At 46.4% G+C, this 21,372-nt stretch overlaps 1 protein-coding gene across 1 annotated transcript in view; it reads left to right on the top strand.

Moving 5' to 3' along the window:
* The window catches only part of LOC144790854 (uncharacterized), a 399,375-nt gene extending 385,124 nt beyond the window's left edge, over positions 1-14,251 (top strand). Inside the window, exon 25 of the mRNA XM_078665519.1 lies at positions 14,175-14,251. Coding sequence (XP_078521645.1) covers positions 14,175-14,251 — 77 coding nt within the window. The remainder of the gene's footprint in view (positions 1-14,174) is intronic.
* Positions 14,252-21,372: the final 7,121 nt, after the last annotated feature.

Below are 21,372 nucleotides of genomic sequence, written 5' to 3'. Positions count from 1 at the left end.
TGCCCGTGGCACCTGTTGGACCCTCTGAGACCCAACACAGGGACACCTTTGTCTCCAGTTTCGACTCCATTTCCAGCGACACAGTCCATGCCTGAACTTTGACACCGATGCCAACTCCATCTTGTGGAAGGCGAGGTATCTATTTCACTCTCTGACCCCGAGTTGGCACTTATTCAACATCAACCGAAGCCGCGTCAGCCTCTTTCGAGGCATCACTTCCTTCACTCAACCTGCTGCTTCCACTAGGGAAAATGCATGCACTGAATTCTCTTTTTGGCATGGATTCAGACAATGAATATTGCACGGGTGATGAGATTGGACAGTCGTACCACAAAGAAAATTGTTATGACAACCTACAAAAGGATAGTGACCTTGATACCTCTTCTGAGTTGGGGCTACTCTCACTCCCTGGTCCTGTCACTGAAGAAAGCGCTTCTTACGCCATGGTGATGTGTAGGGCAGGCAAAGATCTAGACTTCAAGCTCCCGCCTTGCAGGTCAAGACCAATGCCTTTACAGAGGTTCTCCAGCGGGGGCAAACATCCATGAAACCTATCTTGCCTTACAATGCGGCACTTACAGATACCTTTTTGGTGGCAGGGGCTAAGCCTTGCTCTGGCAACCCAGTCAACCACAACAACCACTGCCCTACCCCAGGCGACCCTCCAGTTTTATCTCAGCACCCATTAACACCCCCCTCCTGAAAGCTTTGGTTGTGCACGCATCTTTAAGCAGGACAACCTCAACCACATTTGCAACTACTCCTGCTGATTGGGAGTCAATCAGGTGGAGACTTTTGAAAAGAGTGTTTTCATCCACCAGCTTAGCCTCTTGGGGGCTATTCCCACGCCCTCTGTGATTTGGTGGCTAAAGTTCTCACAGGTGTCCCTGAAGGTCTCCGACCTCTCCTCATCCATGCTCTACAGGACGGTTGTGATGCAGCCAAGTTCACAATTCATTGTGGCTTCGACACCATCAATATCATCAGATGGGATATTGACACTAATGTTGCCATTCGCCGACATGCGTGTCTGAGGTCAACCGGTTTTTCAGGTGATGTCCAGTCGTCCTTCATGGACATGCCTTTTGACGGGACTTGCCTATTTGGAGACAAGGCAGATTCTGCTCTAGAGTGGGTGAAGGAGAGTAGGGCCACAGCATGCTCCTTGGCTTATCTGTCTCATCTTGTCAACCGCATATGTCCTATTGCTCCTTTTGCGCTTTGGCAGAAGCACCCGTACTATCAGCCAATCCAACCCCAACAAGGTGCCCTGCAGTTATGCCGTCAAGGCACTGGGGCTCCTTTCCCCCTGGTCAAGTTTAACGGACTGCCCAGTCTACTGTCCCCTGCAGCCGCACCTACCAAACCCCTTTAGCATGCCCTTAGTGGAGCACAACCAACTGATGGAAGACAGAATCTGGTGATTCTTGCCGGGTTGGTAGGCCATAACAATGGCCAGGTGGGTCCTGTATGCTCTACCCATCCTTTCCACATCACTGCATCTTTCACTGTCCCCTAATGACAGACTGAAGACTGCCTATCCATTTCGAGGCAGGAAGTGCAGGCCCTTTTGGCCAAAGCAACTATCAAGGGAGCACCTGAGCCAGAAATAGGTTGTGTTTGTTATTTCTGTTATTTTCTGGTTCTAAAAAAGAACAGAGGGATTGGCTCTATTTTAGACCTTCACCCTCTCAAAACCTTCCTCTGAATGGAAAAATTCAAGATGCTCAAACTGGCCAAGGTCTTGCCTGCCCTCAGCCATGGAGACTGGATGGCGGCATTGAACCTGCAGGTTGCCTATTTACATATACCTATCCTGCAGACCCATGGGTGCTATTTACAGGTCGTGGTGAGAAAGGAACATTTCCAGTTTGCAGTGCTCCCCTTTGATCTCACCAGTGCACCTTTGGTGTCCTCAAAAGTGATAGCATGATGGCAGCACACATTCGGGTGGCTGCACGCCTTCGGGGTCCCAGTTTTCCCCAACATCTACTGGCTGTTGAAGGCGGGCTTGCCCTGGTATTCATCATCCACCTCCAGGCTCTATAAACCTCCTATCATTTTTGGGTTTCATTATCAACATGCCAAAGTCACTCCTGACTCCTTCTCAGACGCTCCCCTTCTTTGGAGCCATTCCGGAGAGAGTTCAGTTTCATGGCTTTCCCCTGGGAAAGGAGAGTCCAAGACATTTGGGCTTAGATCCAGACCTTTTAGCTTCTATCCTGGTTTTTAATGAGATCGAACTTGAGGCTGCTGGGAATGATGGCCTTCTGCATCCTGTCGGTTAAGCATGCAATGCAGTTTTTGCAGTGGGATCTGGCCCAACATCAAGGGGACCTCTTTGACCATGTTGAGATTTCGAAGGAGATTGCAAAAGATCTGCAGTGGTGGTTGCTGGACCATGACAGCTAGACACTTCTCCTTTCCCTACCCAAAACTGACAGTAATGACCAATGTATCACTTCTGGGTGGGGGCGGCCTCTGGGCGCGGAGAGGATCAGAGGCCTCTGCTCTCTGGCAGAGTCCAACTCCACAGCAACCTTCTGGAGCTGAGGGCTATCCGCTCGGCCCTGAAAGCTTTCTTTCCATCCTTCAAGGAGAGACTGGTGCTCATGGACAACACCAAAGACCTTGTTATACTGCAGCAAGCAGAGCAGGTGGGGTCATGGAGTTTGTCCCAGTAGGACCTGTGCCTCTGGAAATGGCTGGACCAACTGGGAATTTTCCTGGTGGTGAAACACCTAGCAGGATCATTGAGTGCCAGAGCGGACTAGCTCAGTCATCAGTGCCTAGCAGATCATGAGTGGTGGTAACACCCAGTGGTGGTGTAAAGTCTCATCCGCGAATAGGGAAAACCTTGGCTCGATCTGTTTACCACCACCGAGAATATCCAGTGTCAGCACTTCTGCATGCTAGAGTTTTCAAGGCATTTTCCGCTCTGAGACACATTCTGTTTCGAGTGGAACTCAGCAGTCCTGAATACTTTTACACCAATACCACTCCTGCCCCGAATTCTCAAGATCAGGACCGGCAGAGTCCAAGTCATTGTAGTGACTCTGGATTGGGCACACATGGTATGGTATCTAGCACTCCTGGGCATGAGCATCTAGCCTCTTCCCAGGCTACCCCTCCAGGAGGATCTTGCACCCGGGCCGTCTCCACTTTCATGCTTGGATATTGAGCAGCGACAGCTGAACATCTTCAACCTACCTGTCATTGGGACACATTTGTGCTTTGGTGCGGTACTCGGCAGATAGACCCCAATCCAGGCAAAGTTACCTTACATTTTGTTTTTTGTTTTGTCCCTAACCTGGCAAGGTTTTGCTCTGGGCACAATTAAAGCATACCTTTCGGACTTTTCACGCTTGCCAGATCAGTCCTCATTGTTTAAGTTTGCAGTTGTCATGAGCTTTTTTCAAGGTTCACAGCATTTGTTTCTCCCCTCTCCCTCTATCATGCCACAGTGGTGCCTTAACCTGGTCCTCACACATCTGATGTGCTCTCCCTTTGGACCGCTTCACAGCTGTCCCTTGAGGCTTCTCACCCTCAAGATAGTGTTCTTCATTGCTATAACATTGGCCCGGTGTGTGAATGAGCGTCAGGCTCTCTATGTTAACCTGCAGTACACTACCTTCTTCCCAGACAAGCTGGTTTTGCGGATCCTGGCATCCTTCTTGCCTAAAGTGGTGACACCATTCCACGTCGGTTAATAAAACAGTTTGCCACCTTTATATGCTCTACCTCATGCCTCTAAGTAAGAGAAACTTCACTGTTTGGACCCTAGCAGAGCTCTAAGTTTTTACATTGATCATACTAAAGAAGACCGTGTGCACAATCAACTCTTTGTGGAGTTCTCTGGAGGAAAATGTGCTAAGGCTGTACAGATGAGAACCATCTCCTGCTGGTTCCTGCTTTGCCTTAATATCTGCTCTGCATTGTCCAAAACGCAGCCTCCGGAAGGACAACATGCTAATTCTACCAGGGTCAAAGCTGCTGCCACTGCTTTGACACATGGAGTACTTGTCTTGGACATTTGCCACTCAGCTATCTATGCATCACTCCATACATTCACAAACCAGTGTTGTCAGGACAGTCAGGTTCCCCGAGAAGAGCCTTTTGCCCGAACAGGCCTGCAGGACTTTCTGGTTTGAGGCCATTAACAGACCAACCCTCGAATAGGTACTGCTTTGGTATTGATTCAGAAGTTGCTTACCTTCTATAAAGATCTTTCTGAAAGAGACTTAATCTTGTCAAAGATTTCTTATTTACCCTCCCATTCTGTAATTGGACAGTGTCAATTTATAAGATCCCAAGTCTAGGAATCTGCACACTGGTCATAACCAGTTTGCTAGTGGGTCTCTGTGTCTGGGGTGATTGGAGTGCCGCCTGTATAGGCTCCACATGTCATTTCTGGAGCGGAACGGCATCTGTGCGGAGCTGCAAGGCACTACCTAATAGCATGCAGAGTTACTGCAAACGTTTCTGGGCATAGTCCGATACCTGGAGAATATTCAAATGGTGAGGAATCTGTGGATAGATAAGCATGTTACAAGAAAGAGCATTACCAAAGGAAAGTAGCTTGTTCCTCTGTGCCTTCCAATATGATCCAGAGCTAGCAGTGCTGTCTCTTTGACAGAACTTTCCCTCTGGAAAATCCTTTCTTCCACCCTATAATGTGTCTAAAGGTGATCAGCTATGGCTTTAAAATGACAGGTATCAGACCTTGTCATGACTGTCACCTGATAAATATCCGTGACGGACACCCTTGACATTTGCATATTGTGGCTCCTCCCGGATTCACAACACACTCGTGTTTGTGTTGTTCCAAGATAAACCAGAAAGTGATTCAAACCTGTAAGGCCAGGCTCAAGATTGCAGAGCTCCAAAAGAAGTCAAGGAAACAGTCTCAGTTGAAGGTGTAGATGTGCTCACCCTCCCGTGACTGATCTTGAGGCTGTTCGACCTCAAGGAGTTCAGTTTGGACTAAACATTCCCCCAAAAAACCTAAGCATGGTTCAGCGACATCCCACCACTCGTATCACTCAGAGTCACGTGATGCCCTGGGTACCTCTATGCCTTGGAGCCGCTTCATGGAGTGTGCTCCAGAAAAGCTGTCACCTGACTTCCTTCCTCTTTAGTAGACAGTCACGGCAGATGAAATACAGTGCCTGAAAAAGACTGCAGTCTCCAATTTTGGTACCCCACTGAATTCCACTGGAGCATCATCAGCCCACAGATTCGAGGTGGTAGCCTTTCTGAAGCCTGTCGGTAGATCCATCCCTGACCACTAAATCAGAGGTCAGCTCCATCAACTAGCACAGACTGCCGGCTCCAGTCTTGGTGTAATGTAAGATATTTCCTTCGGCGCCAAGAGTGGCATCACTGATGGAAGGCTTGACACTGGTTCCAATATCACTGACGCCGGATTCGGACCTGATACTTCTATTGGATTCCGAAGCTCACCCCACCACATCATCCCGACCTAGAATTCCATGACTATGATCCAGATGAAGATGAAGATGGCAATTATTTTAATGAAGGGGTGACATTTTTGATGATCTGCAGGATGGCAATAGACTTGACACCTCTCCTGACACTGGCCTCTCTTCCCCTAATCTTTTTGCCTCAGAAGAATCTGCCTGCTTCACAGCTGTTATCAGGAGGGCAGCGGATGTGCTTGACTTAACTTTACTTATGCAGGAGGTCAGCACCAAAGTTTTGACAGAGGTTCTTAACCCTGCAGCGCCCACCCAAGAACCCCCTTTTTATTATCCTTTAATGAGGCCCTAACAGATATACTATTGGGCACCTCAGCTAAACCAGGATCTTGCCCACCACTCAACACACAAGAGGCAAGATGGCAGAGGCCTGTCTCTGGAGACCCCAATTTCTTGCTTCCACAGCCTACCCCAGAGAGCTTGGTGGTACAGTCATCATCCAGAGGGATGGAACATTTTGCAAAATGTGTTTCTTCACAGTGCCAATCTTGCCCTTCGATCCGTCAACACCTCTTGCTTCCTGGGGACAGTATTCACCCACCTTGTGGCACAGGATGGCAGATGTGTTGCCAGCTCTCCCTGAGGATGTCAGACACACCCTAAAGCATTTGATCCCCGATGGCCAAGATGCTGCAAAATATACAATCTATTCTGGCCTGGACACAACCAACTGCCTGGATAGGGCAGTCAGCATTAGTGTGGTGCTTAGGCTCCATACCTGGATTCTCTCCATGGGCTTCTCTTTTGCTGTCCAGCAATCCCTTAAGGATATGCCGTTTGATGTCTCGAAACATTTTGAGGCAAAGGATATGCAAGCAATACTGCAACACCTCTGGATGACAGCTTGATCATACTCCGCAGAGACTTTCTAGCTCCCTTGGGCAAGCGAGGTTAGAGAGGGTTCTGGCATCAGAGGTTGGAACTGGTTGTCACTTCTGTTAGTGTGTCCTGGCCCCTAAACTCTTTTCTCTTTTTTTGAATGGCCTGATTGCTGACCTTCTGGGCAAGAAAGATTTAAATTCTCCTCGAGTGGCAGATCGTAAAATACCTGCTCTCATGTTCGCGGATGACACGATTCTTTTGTCAAAATCACCAATGGGCATTCAGCGAACATTGGAAGCATTCTGTCAATTTTGCAAAAATAGAAATTTGGAGATTAATCGTTCCAAAACTAAGTACATGGTTTTTGGAGCCAGCACAGTAAACTGCCCTCACCCCCATATAGATGGTATGGCCCTCGAGAGAACTCCAACAATTGACTATCTAGGGGTGACCCTGAATGACCGGATGGATTGGGGGACACACGTGGCCAAATCCAACCTGAAGCTGGCCCAAGCATCGGGGGGTATTCTTAAGGTTTACAACGATTGCTCCCAGAAAACCCTAGGTCCCCAGTTAGAAATGTATAAGACCCAAGCCAGGGGAGGAGCACTTTATGGGGTGGAACTCTGGGGGCATGCCAGCGCTAATCCTCTCGCTTTGACTGAGAACGATTTCTTCAGATGCCTTTTAAGACTCCCCCAGAGCACCCCTATCCTCCCTTTGCGACTTGACCTGGGCAGGGTCCCTATTTTGGACACATCTGCTAATCCCCCCTTTTTTCTGGAGACGGCTTTGGAGCACGCCCGAGCTCTCCAGCTATAGAGAGGAACTCACGGACCTGTTACCTATTCTGGGGGTGGGGAAGATCGCTTGGATCACGCATGTCAGTAACATTTGCTATGCAATAGGGAGGTCTGATATCTGGCTTCTACCAGAACAGACATGCCCCTGTATCTCCAAAAAATCCCTTGCATCTGCCCTTAAGGAATATTGCTTGGCTTGCCTATCACGAAACAGCACATTAAGGGCCCGATGTAGGTAATCTCGATTTACCTACTCTTAAATGCTGAATCATACCGATTCGGTATTTAAGAGTAGGTAAATTTGAAGTAGGCAGATGTAGGTAATTTTTCTTTTTCAATTACCGAATCTGTAAGATTCGGTATTTACCGATTCGGTAAATACCGAATCAGTATTTGCCATTGATTCCTATGGGCCTTGAAGCCCATAGGAATCAATGGCAAATACCGATTCGGTAATTACCGAATCGGTAAATACCGAATCCTGCCAGGGGGGACAGGGTGTCACTTTGCATGTTTTGTTATTCTGCCCTTTATATAAAAAGGCCAGAGTTAAATGGATTGTCCAATTATGTAAGAACTTGGGCCTTAGGAACTATCTCGAGGTGTTTATACTTTTAAAATATGATACATCCTTTTTGATGCCATTTGTCACTTCCAGGTTTCTATATTCTATGTGGTGTACTAGGAGTGCAAAGATCAAATCAACAGGAAAAGGGAGATGCGTTGAATCTGCCTCCCCCTTACAGACCTGAAACATGGGATGTCTATCGGTTCTACCTGTTGGTTAAAGTCTAAGCCTATAATATTGTAATCACCTGACTATTTATATGTACTGCTTGTAGGTTTTCCCTTCATTTTAGCATATTTTATCAGACGGTTTTAATTTTACAATTAATTTGTTCGAGATTTAATTGTGATATTTTTGGTATTTAATGTCGCTTTGTATCCCTGTTGGTCATGGAATATCTAGAATTTTGTCTTTTATTGAAGTTTTTGTATTGCTTTTATGGTCGTAAGGCCAATAATAACGTTTTCTTGACTGAGTAGTCCCACACATACATCTCAGGCACTGTTTGTAATGATAAAGGTGTGGGATCACTGACTGCTGTCCGTTTTGGTGTTTCTTGCAAATTCCACAACTTTCAGTCACAGAAGATGTTCATCGCTCTTTGCTGAGGCACAGGCGTGTGTGTTTGTGCCTCAGGATGGTGCCAGGTGCTGTTTGGGTTTCTTCTAAGGCTAACAAAAAGTCCAGACAGCTTCTTGTTCCTTAATAGTGCACATAAATGTGTGTGAGTGCTCCAGGCAGGAGTCAGACTCTGGATTTTTTTGTAGTCTAAAAGAAAATCCAACCAGTATCTGACTCCTTTGTGGGGTATAGATTTTTGGTAAGTCCTCTCCCCATGCATTGCTTAGATAAAGCAGCATTGTTAGATGAAGGAGCTGTATAAAACTTAATCAGGGAGTGGGGATTGGAGGCGGAGGGACTATGAGCAATTCCAGCCCCTCCCCTTCCAGTCCCCACTTCCTGGTTAAACTTTTTCTTTTGGTGAGGTGTGAGCAATAGGAGGAGCAGTCTTGCTTCTCTTGTACTTTTCCCACCTTCCTCCATCCCACTAATAGAAGGAAGTCTGCTATGCTGATGGACATGGCTAGGAAGGAGGTGGGGGCAGTAATAGCTGCCCTTGACCTTCAGCAGCCCCACAACAAATCCCTCCCAAATGTGTCCACTCTGTGTGTGTTATTAGTGATGTCACATGCATATTGATAAGGCAGGCTGCAAATGAGCACTGGGCAGCCTTAATACGCAGTTTGGAAGGGAATGGGCACTGGTAAGCCCCCTCATCTCACCCCCACGGTGCAGAGGAGCTTGTCCACATCAGTGGGGGGGGGGGGGGGGCATAAAAAAATAGAAATGTTCGCAGGATACTTTCAACCTCTTGGTTGTAATGACCTATAAATAAATCAAAAGTGTGCCCTAAAGACTCCCTCTCATGATGTATATGAACGATAGTATGGCAGCAAGGGGGTTAAAACGCTCGATTTGTTGAGGGAGATCTTCAATGTGCCTCCTAAAATCCACGATTGGCAACTCGACAAAACACCTTTTATGTGACTAAATCTCATTCCATCAAAAAAAAGTTTAAAAAATGAGGATAGACATGCTCCAGATAAAAAAAAGTCAGACTGGAAAAGCTGCAGTGGCACAAGCTGAAGTTAAAGCCAATTCCACATTGCATAAATGCATCAGCCACAGCCCAATGTCACGTTCAAGAAGGGGAACAGAAATATCAACAGTAAAGTTTCAACTTCAAAATCTTCAGCAACAAACAAAGATTGACTTTGAAGGAAGATCTGAATTCAGCCCCTTCAATTCAGATATGACGAAAAGAGGCAGGCAGTATGACGAGAGACCATCAACAACAAAAATACAACTTCTTTTATTTAAGTCATCAACATAGCTGATTATAAATGTAACATGAGCCCACATGTTGATTTACATAAGAAAAATTAATAAGATGCCGAAAAGGAAGCACTCTTTTTGGACGGAAAGGTCCCCTGAATGCTGATGGATGTGCACCCCTACCGCGAGTGTCCCAGGTGCATGGATATCTGGACCTCTGGGACTGATTTTTGGCCATGGACAAACACGGATCACGCCTGAGCGCCATGACCTAGGCCTGTCTCAGGGTGATGCGATCTTATTAGACCAGGATGGGTGCACCAAGCTTTAACCTACTAGTGAGAGACGGCTACTGCCCATACCAGGAGTTAAGAGACACAAGCATGGTGGTGGCAGCATACCTGTTTTATGTTTCATAAGAATAAGTAGCGTGAACATGCCTTTTTACTTGTGTCATTGGAGTGCTCCACTCATGTAAAGTTCTGCTGCTGTGTTCATAACAAACACTTTAATCTACATAATGACTGTATATAGTGCCGGGCAATGCATTTTATTGCATGTGCGTGCTGTGCGGTATGTGTGTCTGTAGGTGGTACATAACATGGACACCTGAGGGTTCCATTTTAAAAGCCCATGGCTCGTAAAGGCTATTAGGAGATGAGGGCTGCAACCCCAAACAGGAGATTTGTATTGCTGACATTTTTGAGGGCTAGGTTGGGAGCACCCGCACTGGAGGAAGGGGCGAAGAGCTTCCTTAGTCCAAATCAAAGGCCTTCTTAATTCAAGGAAGAGTTATTGGTTATTGGAGCCTGGGCTTATTGTCAGGCAAGATGGTGGGTCTGATAAGGTTGGCACTGTAGAACCAGGGAATCATAATAGAGGGGAAGGGTTCGGCTGTTGAACCTATGTGAGGTATATTTTAATGAAGACTATGAGCCAGGTGTGATCCACGGTTACTCCCTCGTCCTGTGTTGGTGGTCATTCAAAATTGCAGATGCTCCTGCTGTCGCAGACTGCTCCTTTGGCAAAGGAAAGGACAGAGGAAAAGGCAAAGGACAGAGGAAAAGGCATTTTAAAGTAGTCGACACCAACATTTCTGAGGACCCAACACTAAACCAAATCCGCGTGTGAATACGGTCTATAAAACTGGGAGCTTGAGTGTCACAAGCTATTAATCAAGATTTTGAGCTGCTGCAAACAGGACTAGGGACCAATGTCTGATAGTCTTCCTGCTGGATGAAGGGCCATCACCCAGGAAATCAAGACTATTTGCCCGAGATTGGAGCAACAGCCTTCTGCCTGGCTGCCAAGACCAGCGGACCCTGGGAGGAAGAGACCACCTAGAGAGAGTAAGGCCTGGGGGATCCTGTTGAGTGGATCCCTGTGAGCGAAGTGTGAGGCATTTGTTTGAGACCGTTGCAAGAGTGCGGGCTATCCATCCCTCTCATGCAAAGTCAGCAATCCCCATATGGGGCCACCGTGAAGTTTAGGGCCTTCGCCCTTTCTGGTGTAAGTTGGCGATCCCCGCATGCCAGTTTGGGCCAACATGATTTTTAAGGCGTCAACCTCAAACATCGTACCAAGAGAATGCCTGCCGAAGGATCAACCAAGAGGGACATGACCTAGATACCAAGGAGCTGTGGAAGCTATGGAAGAGATGTCAGACACGTGGTATGCTGTCCTGAGACTGCGACAGTCAACATGTCATCCAGAGGAGACCACGAAACACAGCAGTCCTCTGCATCGAGAGGCTGGAATCCAAGAAGACTGAATTCTTTCTTCGTGAAAGGAACATAAAATTTGGAATCCAAATAAATGGTCAATGACATTGGTCTCTGAAACCTGAATTGATTCTCACATGATGATTCATTATATAACTGAAGACCTCAAACCTTGTACTTATTTAGATACAATAAGGCAGTGGTCTTCAAACTTCTTAATGCCGCTTACTGCCACTCATGTTTTTATCACTTAAAACAAAGCATGATGCTTATCTTTAGCAGAGCCTGGCGCCCCCCTGAAATCAATTAAGGCCCCCCAGGGGGGACCGTCCCCCTAGTTTAAATGCCTCTGGAATAAGGGGACAGGCAATACACCTTGGGGTTTGAATAGTCTAGCAGAGATCCCAATTCTCACCCCTCTTTTTTGACACTACAAACAATGGTACATGATATTTACCATAAATTGCTAGGCCTTTCTCAGCAAATCTCATAACATGAAGCTGTATCGATGCCTCAAACTCCAGTTTTGCATCCAGTTGCGCATCAGTCTATACTTAAGGAGGCTCTTACACCCAGTGTTCCAAGCTTGTCGAGCGGGTGCTTGCATACACCATAAAGACGCAGAGTGTTGTCGCTCAAAGTGATGACGATATATCTTCAGGATACGTGAAAGTTTAGAGGAGCAACCATGGGATTATGAATCCTCTGATGGATACGCCAACAATGATGACATGAGGTACAATTATGGGCTCAATGCTAACATTGCAGGAAAAGATATAGAGTGGGGTTATTTCGTAGGGCTGGACGATGCAAGCCCAGACCTTGTTTCCAGAGTTTTACTGCCAGATTCCATGCCGTTATTGAGAAAGCGTCACAAAAATTCAGTCTCCAATTTTGATTTCGAGGCAAAATCACATAGATCGACTAGAGTATTCGAAATTCTAGACCACATCTGGGAGGAAGGCCACTTAGTTATGAAGAACCAAGTTACTGCAAGTGAATCTGTTGAGAACATAGAAGAAATACCAGGCAACAGAATCGTCTGCATGCATCTTAAACCAGATAAAAGCAGATTCAGTGGCCTCTGCTGCTGCTCAACAAGAAACCCATACTCAAGTTAGGAATTTGGAGGAAAAGTGGCCTTTAACCCTGACCTAGGAGGAAGGTTCTTTCCCAAGATAGGCTGCCATGCCAGCGGTACTGCAATATAAACTACTCTCGGTGTTGGATCTGTTGTTTAGGATTATGATAGATACCATTTGGCATGTTGATGCCTCGGGGTTAAGAGAGACTTATTACACGTCTTGAAGAGAGACAGTGTCAGGTCTTCTGACATGCAATCAGTATTATAATTTACTTTTAGCTAACCCGCACTCCAATGAGGCCATCATCTCTTAGTAAGCATTCCAGGTAAGTTATTTAAATCTAGGTCTGGGGTCAAGCACTGTCACCCACATTCTGCAGCAAGCCAAGTAAAAACTTATATTTCTATTTGCAATACCTTAAATCTTCACAATGAACATGGTCTTTGGAGATATTACTAGCCACACCTTTATCAAAGTTGCCTTCTATATATTGGAAGAGTCAGCAGGCTTACTCTGCATAGTCTAGACCTGTGAGTGTTGATCTTTCTTGAATCTAGAACGAGAATGCAGTCCAGTCTAGAAAAACGTTTTAACTGATTTCTTTATGTGTGTGCTATTTTAGATGGAAAAAATACAAGATTTCACTGCTTTCCCCAATATTTTAATCGGCCTGGATTTAAAAATACAGGCCAGGTCAGTAAAAAGACACCAGGTGGCAACCCTATATCCAGCAAGCACCCTCCCCTTTTCTCTTTCACAAGCCGATCAAGTCATTTTTCACACATAATCTAGCCACACCATATTTCCTCCCCACTGACCGCCCCTCTATTCTCAAAACTACTGAATGCCCTTCTCCTGTGTGCCCCCTCATATTACGGCCTCCTATATTGTAACCCTCCTTAGTTCAGAACCCGCTTGCTTTGCTGCTTGGTTCACTCTCTAATAATACAATAAATCATTCATAGAGTTTGTGGGCCTGATGCATAAAGTTATTTTTTTCTGTGTATGGACCCAAGTGTGACATACACCTAAAAAATCACTTTTACTAACAGAAACAACTATGTAATTCAATGTGACTTTTTGACTACATACCATTGATATATATGTATGATGTTAACTCTTTCCTATATTTTTGCTCTTCATGTGTTATGCTACTGCTCTTTTAGTGTCTGCGATTCAGGCTCTCGCCCCCAGATTCTTGGAAAATCTGATTTGGATGGTAACAAGTTTCCATCCAATCAGAAGTTACAAAACTCACAAACTCACAAAAGGAGTTAAGTCAATATATAAAAAAAACTATTTTGTGGTCACCACTCTCTAATTGTGTTTTTGTTCAGGGTTTGCAACTGCAAAATGGCTTAGTACTTCTAGCCCAGTGTCTTTTCCAGTATACCTGCTTCCTGCAGACCACGCCAGCAGCCAATGTGTCTGGTCTCCACAGCTGTCACTGCCCCAGCCTTCGATGTAGTATTCTCTTAGGAACAGCTCTCTGTTGATAAATGGCAGAGCGCAACATCGTGATTGCCTCTAAATCATGACACCCTGTTAGTGAAGATCTGGAATTTCCTAATGCTGAATTTGAAGATGAACTTTTTTCACATTTCTTTTCAATAAGTTTGTCCCTCGGAATTCTACTATGTTGTAGGTTGAATTTCTGCTTTTGTAATTTCTATCGTTCAGTGGTACACCATACACTCCTTTAAATGGAATTGAGCTAACACCCTAATTAAAGGGTTGGAGAGAAACCCAGTCAGGTGTCAAAAGTTATCCTATGTCAATGGCTTGTGTGCTTTTCTGTATTGTTATCTTTATAATCAGTAAATATTTTTTTTCTTTTGCAGCTTGTTGTGGAAAAGGTAAGGCAAGCCGCAGCTTTTCACAAGTTGAAGGCATTAATAATTGTTCGGGGCAAACATAATATCTGACCCTAACATTTAGAATTCAATGCCATATAAGCTGTTTTCATGATCCCAATCAGTGGTTGTAGACTTTGTCAAAAGGGAGTTGATAGGTACCGCTAGCTAGGTGTCTTAAGGTATTCGTGCTGTTTTAGGATATCTGTCCTTCTGAACATACATTGGAAACTGACTTTAGTAACTCTCACCATATTAATAGTTACTGCTGACATGCACTTCATCACCAACAACCTCCTCCACTCGCTGCTCAGATCCCTTATTTAGTACCACCACACCTGTACTCTTTGCACTATGCTCACATTTGCCACTTCACCAGCATTTCTTTACTGTTACATTCTCCTTTTGAAACCACTACAGCCAACATAGTCTCCGACCAACTTTAAAATGGCACTTTTTGCACAATGTTGTCCTCAAGTGCAATATCCTCCCCTTCATTCATGGCTCATGGGGTCCCTAAACAAGGTTCCCTTTTGGTAACCTTGACAGATATTTAAATTATCACCCAATGTCTCACTCACATTGCATTTGCACATACTATTCGGAGCATTCTCCTAATCTTGTACTGTCCTTCAGCAAACAAATTCTCCGTCTGACTTCCACAGTGGACCATTCACCCCTTTGTACAACATCAAACAATCTTTATCTTTTAATCATTAAAACAAATGGATAAAAATCTGTAGTTGAATTTGTAGTTGTACAATACACTCCTAATGTTCTCATAACCACCACCCTTCAGCTCACTCCGCTGTGAGCACCTGTGGCTCCTTTAACTACTTGCTTGAACCACTCAGCCATGTCACTGTCTCCTACGAGGTACAAAGAAGTGAACTTTAATCTCTGTTGGAGACTTCTAACTCCAAATTCCCGCTTTGTGAGTGTCCCTAGGCTTCAGACTGCATCCAGAAACTTTCGTAGCTTTTCCCTCACACATCAGTAGGTGGCAATGGATCCTTGGCAACCAGGATATGGTATTCGGGCAGCTGTATATGTGCCATCTACGCGAGAGGACATCAGTTCCTTTCTTTCAGCACATGCCAGCGCAAATCCGGAGTCTTTAAATCCTGTCATACCTGACAAAGACTCTTTTCCCTCGAAAGAAATCTACATTATGCAGCATGACACTCCCTAAAACAACTGGGTTTAAACTGTGTTATGCCTGTAATAAACAGATGTCTGTTACTGACACCGTCAACAACTGCCTCTAGTGCCTCCACACCAAGTACGACTCAAAGTTGCACAACCTCTGTGCCAAATGAATGGAAAGGCCATTAGAGAGGCCAAGCTTAGAGTCGCTGACGCAGTCTCGATCAGAGTCGCGAGTGAGGACTCGCTCTCGCTCCCAAGGTCTCTCCCATGATGATTGGCTTTGAGGTCACAGGGCGCAGGTAAGTAAAAAAAACCATAAAAAATCTAAGCACAGGAATTCTTTGTCTTGCCACTCCCAGTATTCGGAGGGGTGCAAAGCTCCAGACACCTCCAAGTCACAAAGTCAGTCTCCGCGCCTGGAACCAACACTTTCGCCGGTCCCAAACCAGCCCATTGCACAATCAATAACGATGGCAAACCTGGTCTATGTGCTTTGCCTGTACATGGATAACATTTTTGGAGCTTCACCGTGTTCCTTTGGAGCACTTTCGGGCACCAAGGATCCTTGAAGGATGTCAATCAGGTTCCAGCAGGCGGATCTTTTCCCCCGCACCAACCGCTCCACTCAACATCGACCCAATGCTAGTCCCTCATTCCCATCTGGCCCCATGTCAGACTCCAACCCTCCTTTGGCGTTACTCCACTGGTTCTGAAGCAGAAGTCATGTGAGACGCCAACTGTGGTGCAGAGAAAAACGCCAGTGGTCAATATCCGGAAGCTGGTCCCGATGTCACTGACACTAGACAAGGATCTAATAGTTTTATCAGACTCTGAAATTGATCCACTACCTAGACCCCAGCACTGTTTCCACTCAGAACTGGACTATACTCCACATCCTGATTATGAGTGTGATTTTAAGATTGAAGTTATTTATGATGATGGATACATTTCTGAAGACCTACAGGATGCCAGTGGTCTGTATACTTCCCCAGAAATTGGACTGTCTGCAACAAACCCGGCTATAACAACAGAGTATTCTGCCTCATTATTTACAGTGATCAGGAGAGTTGTGGGATTCTTAGACCTCATCTTGCCAACTGCAGAGGTCCAAACTCATGCGCTTACTGAAGTCCTCGGCTCCGCTCAAGCAAGCCAGGAACCTCTTCTGTCCTTCAATGAGGCATTCACAGATGTGCTGGTAGGCCCCTGGGCAAAATCAGGACCATGCCACCATTCAGTCTGCACGTGACAAGGCAGCACAGGCCTACTCCCAGGGATCCAGATCTTCTTATTCTCAATCCCACCAAAGAGAGTTTAGTAGTGCCTGCATGCGCCAACTGACTGAAACCAAATGTCTTCCCAACTACTTCCCCGGACAGAGAGTCTAAGCGAATGAAAACAATAGAAAAATGCATGTTTTTGAACTCTGGCCCTGCCCTGACATCCGCAAATACTTCTTGTCCCCTGGCCTGGGCAGGTATTCACACGCACTGTGGGTCAGAGTGGCAGAGGTTTTGCCAGCTGTCTCAGAGGATATCTGAGCCACATTACAGCGACTAAACATGGATGCTCAGGATGTGGCTGAATATTTAATCAGATTTATCCTGGATACAACCAAATGTCTGGGTAGGGCAGTTGGCACAAGATGTGCTCCACAGACTTTTCTTCAAACATCCAGTAGCCCCTAATGGACATGCCATTTGGCCGTTCTCGTCTGTTTGGACAGAAGGCGAAGTCAGTCGTAGAACGTTTTAAAGAGTACAAGGCCACAGCTCACTCTCTAGGCCTAGCTCCGCCTGTTCACCAGTTTTCCCAGTTCACTGGCCCCCTTAGAGGCTTTGGACAAGGTGTGTAGCAGAGGCACCAATACAGGCCTTAGCAGCAACAGCAAGATTCCTAATCCTTTCGAGGTAGAAGCAGGAGAACAGCCCACGAAAGCTCAAGCCTTCAGGAACAACACTCTACCAGCCCCCCTCACCCCTTCCTCAACTTCCACAAAACTGCTTTAATTGGTGGCATAAGATTGCCTGATAGAAGGCCGAGTCACCTTTCACCTTCATGATTTGAGGAGCATCACTACTGACCAATAGTGCTCCAGATCTTAGAACATGACTACTCCCTACCCTTTATATTTTCCCGGCTGGACAGGCCTCCCACACTGCAACATCTCACAGGGGACCACTTTTTCATACTCCCAGGAGAAGTTTTAGCTCTCTTAGTTAAGGGAGGAGTAGACAGGGAGCCCGCATCAGAGTTTGAGACTGGTTGCTACTTCCATTATTTTCTGGTGCCGAAAAAGGACAGAGACCCCCATCCCATCCTAGAATTCCACCCACTGAATTTCCTCGAAAGGACAAGTTCAATATGCTCACCCTTGCTCAAATTCTGTCTGCCCTGGATTCAGGATACAGGATAATTGTGCTTGACTAGAAGGGCGCCTATCTTCACATCCTCCTCTGACAGTCCCGTAGACTCTGTCTGTGTATTCAGGTAGGCCAGGAGCACTTCCAATTTTCGGTGCTACCTTTTGGTCTGACCATTGAACCTCAGATGTTCACGAAAGTGATGGTGGTAGTTGCAGCTTATCTGCCGAGGTTGGGAATACGAGTCTTCCCATACCTTGGCGACTGGTTGCTGAAAACGGGCTCTCCTCAAACAGTCGTAAACCAGCTCCCGGCAATGGCCGACCTCTTGACATTGTTGAGCTTTTCCATCAAGGTGCCAAAGTTACACCTGACTTATTCTAAGTGTCTCCCCTTTATCTGAGCCATCGTGGATACAGTGCTTTTCCGCAGCATTCCTCGGCCTCAACAAGTCTAGGGCATTCAGGTTATGTTCCTGATATTTTAACCTGCAGCCTTGGTCTCAGTGACAGCCGCAGCCTGTGCAGGTAAGAGCAGTTGGGCAATGGCGCCAGGTGGGGGTTTTGGCCGACGCCCACGAGGTCAAATTAAATAACTAATTTTCCCTCATCGTCGTCTGTCGAAATCCCCCACACCCGGCCCCACCGCTCTTACCTGCACAGGCCGCGGCTGCTCAGTGGGTTCGGTTTTGAGACTTCTTGGGCCTCTTGCCCCCCTGCGTCCAGCTCATGGATCACACCAGGTGGCACAGCCAAACTCTGCAGCAGGATCTGAAGTCTCAGTGGACTCAGCAACAAAACAATGTACTAGATTCAATCCAGATGTAGAATGAGACTGCAGGAGGCCTGCACTGGTGGCTACTCTACTCCAATTTAACCTGCAGCAGGCCCCTCTCTCTACCCCACCCAGAGCTAACAGTTGTGATGGCTGCATCATCACTGGGTTGCGGAGTCCATCTGGGAAAAGTGGAGATCAGAGGATTCCTGGTTTCCAGCAGAAGCACACCTCCACATCATCTTGCTGGAGTTGCAAGTGATTGCCTTGGCACTGCAAGTGTTCTTCCCAACCATCAAGGGGGGATGAGTACAGGTGCTCGCAGACAACATGACCACCATGTGGTACTGCAAGAAACAGGGAGGTATAGGGTTGTGGGTCCTGTGCCAGGAGGCTCTGTATCTCTGGAAAAGGCTGAATGCTCTGAGCATTTGATCCTGGCGGGATCCTTGAATGCAAGGGCAGAGAAACTCAGCCGCCACTGCCTTCAGATTACATATAGCAGGTAAACCCGGAAGTGGCAAAGGCTGTCTTCCAGCAATGGGGAGAATCCTGGATGAATCTATTTGCCGCCACAGAGAGAGCGCAATGTCAAAGCTTTTGGGCATTGGAGTTCCCGAAGCAGTCCTCTTTAAGAGATGCCTACACTGGGCTCGGGACTCGTGTACGCCTTTCTGCCCCTTCCTCTCCTGTTCAGAGTACTGAAAAAGATCAGGCAAGACCAGACCAAAGTCATCCTAGTGGCCGTCCTGTTGCTGCAGGAGGACCGAGTCAGCATGTGAGCTTGCACAGCCTACAGCTCCTTGCGTGAAGAATGACCATCGACAGTTAATAGCTTTCGAACTTCCTCCCAAAGCAATCGTAATTATGTCAGCCAGGTGTCTTTTTATCAAAACTGTTAAAGCAGGACACTGGGTGAAGTGTTTTGCTTGGTGTTCCTCTTGTCATGTTGAACCCTTGCAAGCACGTTTGTCTGATATTCTTCTGTTTTGTTTTTGACGGACCCAGGAAGACTTTGCTGTGACCACAGTTAAAGGTAATTTATTGGCTCTTTCTATATTTACAGGATCAGCCATCTTTCTTCAAATCACATGTTGTGATGTGTTCTTTGAAAGTGTTAACCCTCATGTTCCAGCCACATCCATTTCTGATACCGGAATGGGACCTCAATTTGGTTCTTACCTATTTCATGTGTCCTCCTTTGAAGGTCATTCACATTTGTTCCCTTTGTCTTATAACTATCAAGACAGTTTTCCTCATCACCATGACATCAGCCAGGCAACTGAGTGAACAGCAGGAGCATTGTCTGTGGTGCCACTATGCACTGTTCTTCCTAGAGAAACTGGTCCTTAAGACAAAAGCTGCATTCCTGCTCAAAGTAGCCACACCTGTTCACATAGGACAGCCAATCATCTTGCTGGCTTTCTATGTGCCACCTTGTTCTCCAAGGAGAAAAAATGGGTCCACTGTCTTGACGCAAAAAGAGTCTTAGCTTTTAAATTCATTGTTCACAGGAATACCATCAGGGTGACCAATTTTACATCGGTTTCTCTTAAGCTAAGAAAGGAAAAGCAGTGCACGAGAAGACCATCTCCTGATGGATTGTGCTGTGCATCAAGATCTTCTATGGGCTTACTAAAAAGCAACCCCCCCCCAAAGGTTTGCAGACTCATCCCACCAGATCAAAGGCTACCAGCCTTGGACATCTGCCAGACTGCTATGTGGGCGTCCCTCTATATGTTCACTAAGCATTACTGCCTGAATAGGCAGGCAGGATGGTCACTTTCTCTGATCTGTCATGCAGGATTTTCAGATCTGAGCCATTTCACAGACCCAACACTTGAGGAGATATACTGCTATGGTATTGTTAGAAATGGGGTAGCCAATTCTACGGGGGTAGCATGGTGCAGAGCGGGCAGGCCAAACTCCTGAGGACATGTGTGAAGCATCCATGCAGTACGCCCAGACGACACCCCAGGCACACCACAGGAGATATACTGCTATGGTATTGTTAGAAATGGGGTAGCCAATTCTACGGGGGGAGTATGGTGCAGAGCGGGCAGGCCAAACTCCTGAGGACATGTGTGAAGTATCCACGCAGTACGCACACACCACAAAAAGAGACACAACACCAGTCCAGATGGAAAAGAATAACTTTTGTATTGTCTCAAATCTGCAACAGAAATCACAGCAGTCACTGTGCTGAGCCAACTGGCGCAAGGGCAGCATATACAGGGGGGATTATTTACAGGGTAAATGAAGAAAAGGGAGGTAAGTCCATAAGTTCCAAGGAGGTAGGTAAAAAAAACATAAAGCATTGCAATGGGTAAAAGAACATCAGTAGATATAAATCATGAGGCCTTAGACATAAATGATATTGAGGCCCAAGAGCATCGGCCTAACCTAGAGCAACCTACTAGGCCGTGCAAAAACTTAAGCTACATTGACAGAGGGCATCACCCTTAGGGGGAAAACATTAGGCACATTAGTACAGGTGCAACATTACGTAGCACCCTTCAACACATTTCCTATTTTCCATTAAGAACAGCTCATAAACTACTTCCAGTATAGACTATTTCTGGTGAAAGGGGAGGGGGTCCTCTAAAGCAACTCACTAGAGGCCCAACTTGAGCTCCAGTATCCCAATCAGCATTTCCGACTCAGGGGCCAGCTAAAAGAACAATCCCCGAACAAAGGGTGAGCTGAGGCAGTGCCATTTACCATGCGGGGAGTCTGGTTCCTGGGCCCTAGCCCCTGGCCTCCTCACTCCTGGCCCTTACTGGGTTAACCGGGCCAACAGGACACAACTACGGTCTCCTGAAGGGTGGGGGGCGGCTGCAGGACTGCCTCACCTATCTCCTCCGCCCTCCTCCAGAGTGTTACCTCAGTCCTTGGCTTCC

Source organism: Lissotriton helveticus, chromosome 11 (assembly GCF_964261635.1).
Source record: "Lissotriton helveticus chromosome 11, aLisHel1.1, whole genome shotgun sequence".
In the NCBI taxonomy this organism is placed as follows: Eukaryota; Metazoa; Chordata; class Amphibia; order Caudata; family Salamandridae; genus Lissotriton; species Lissotriton helveticus.
This window is presented reverse-complemented; position numbering and strand designations above follow the sequence as displayed.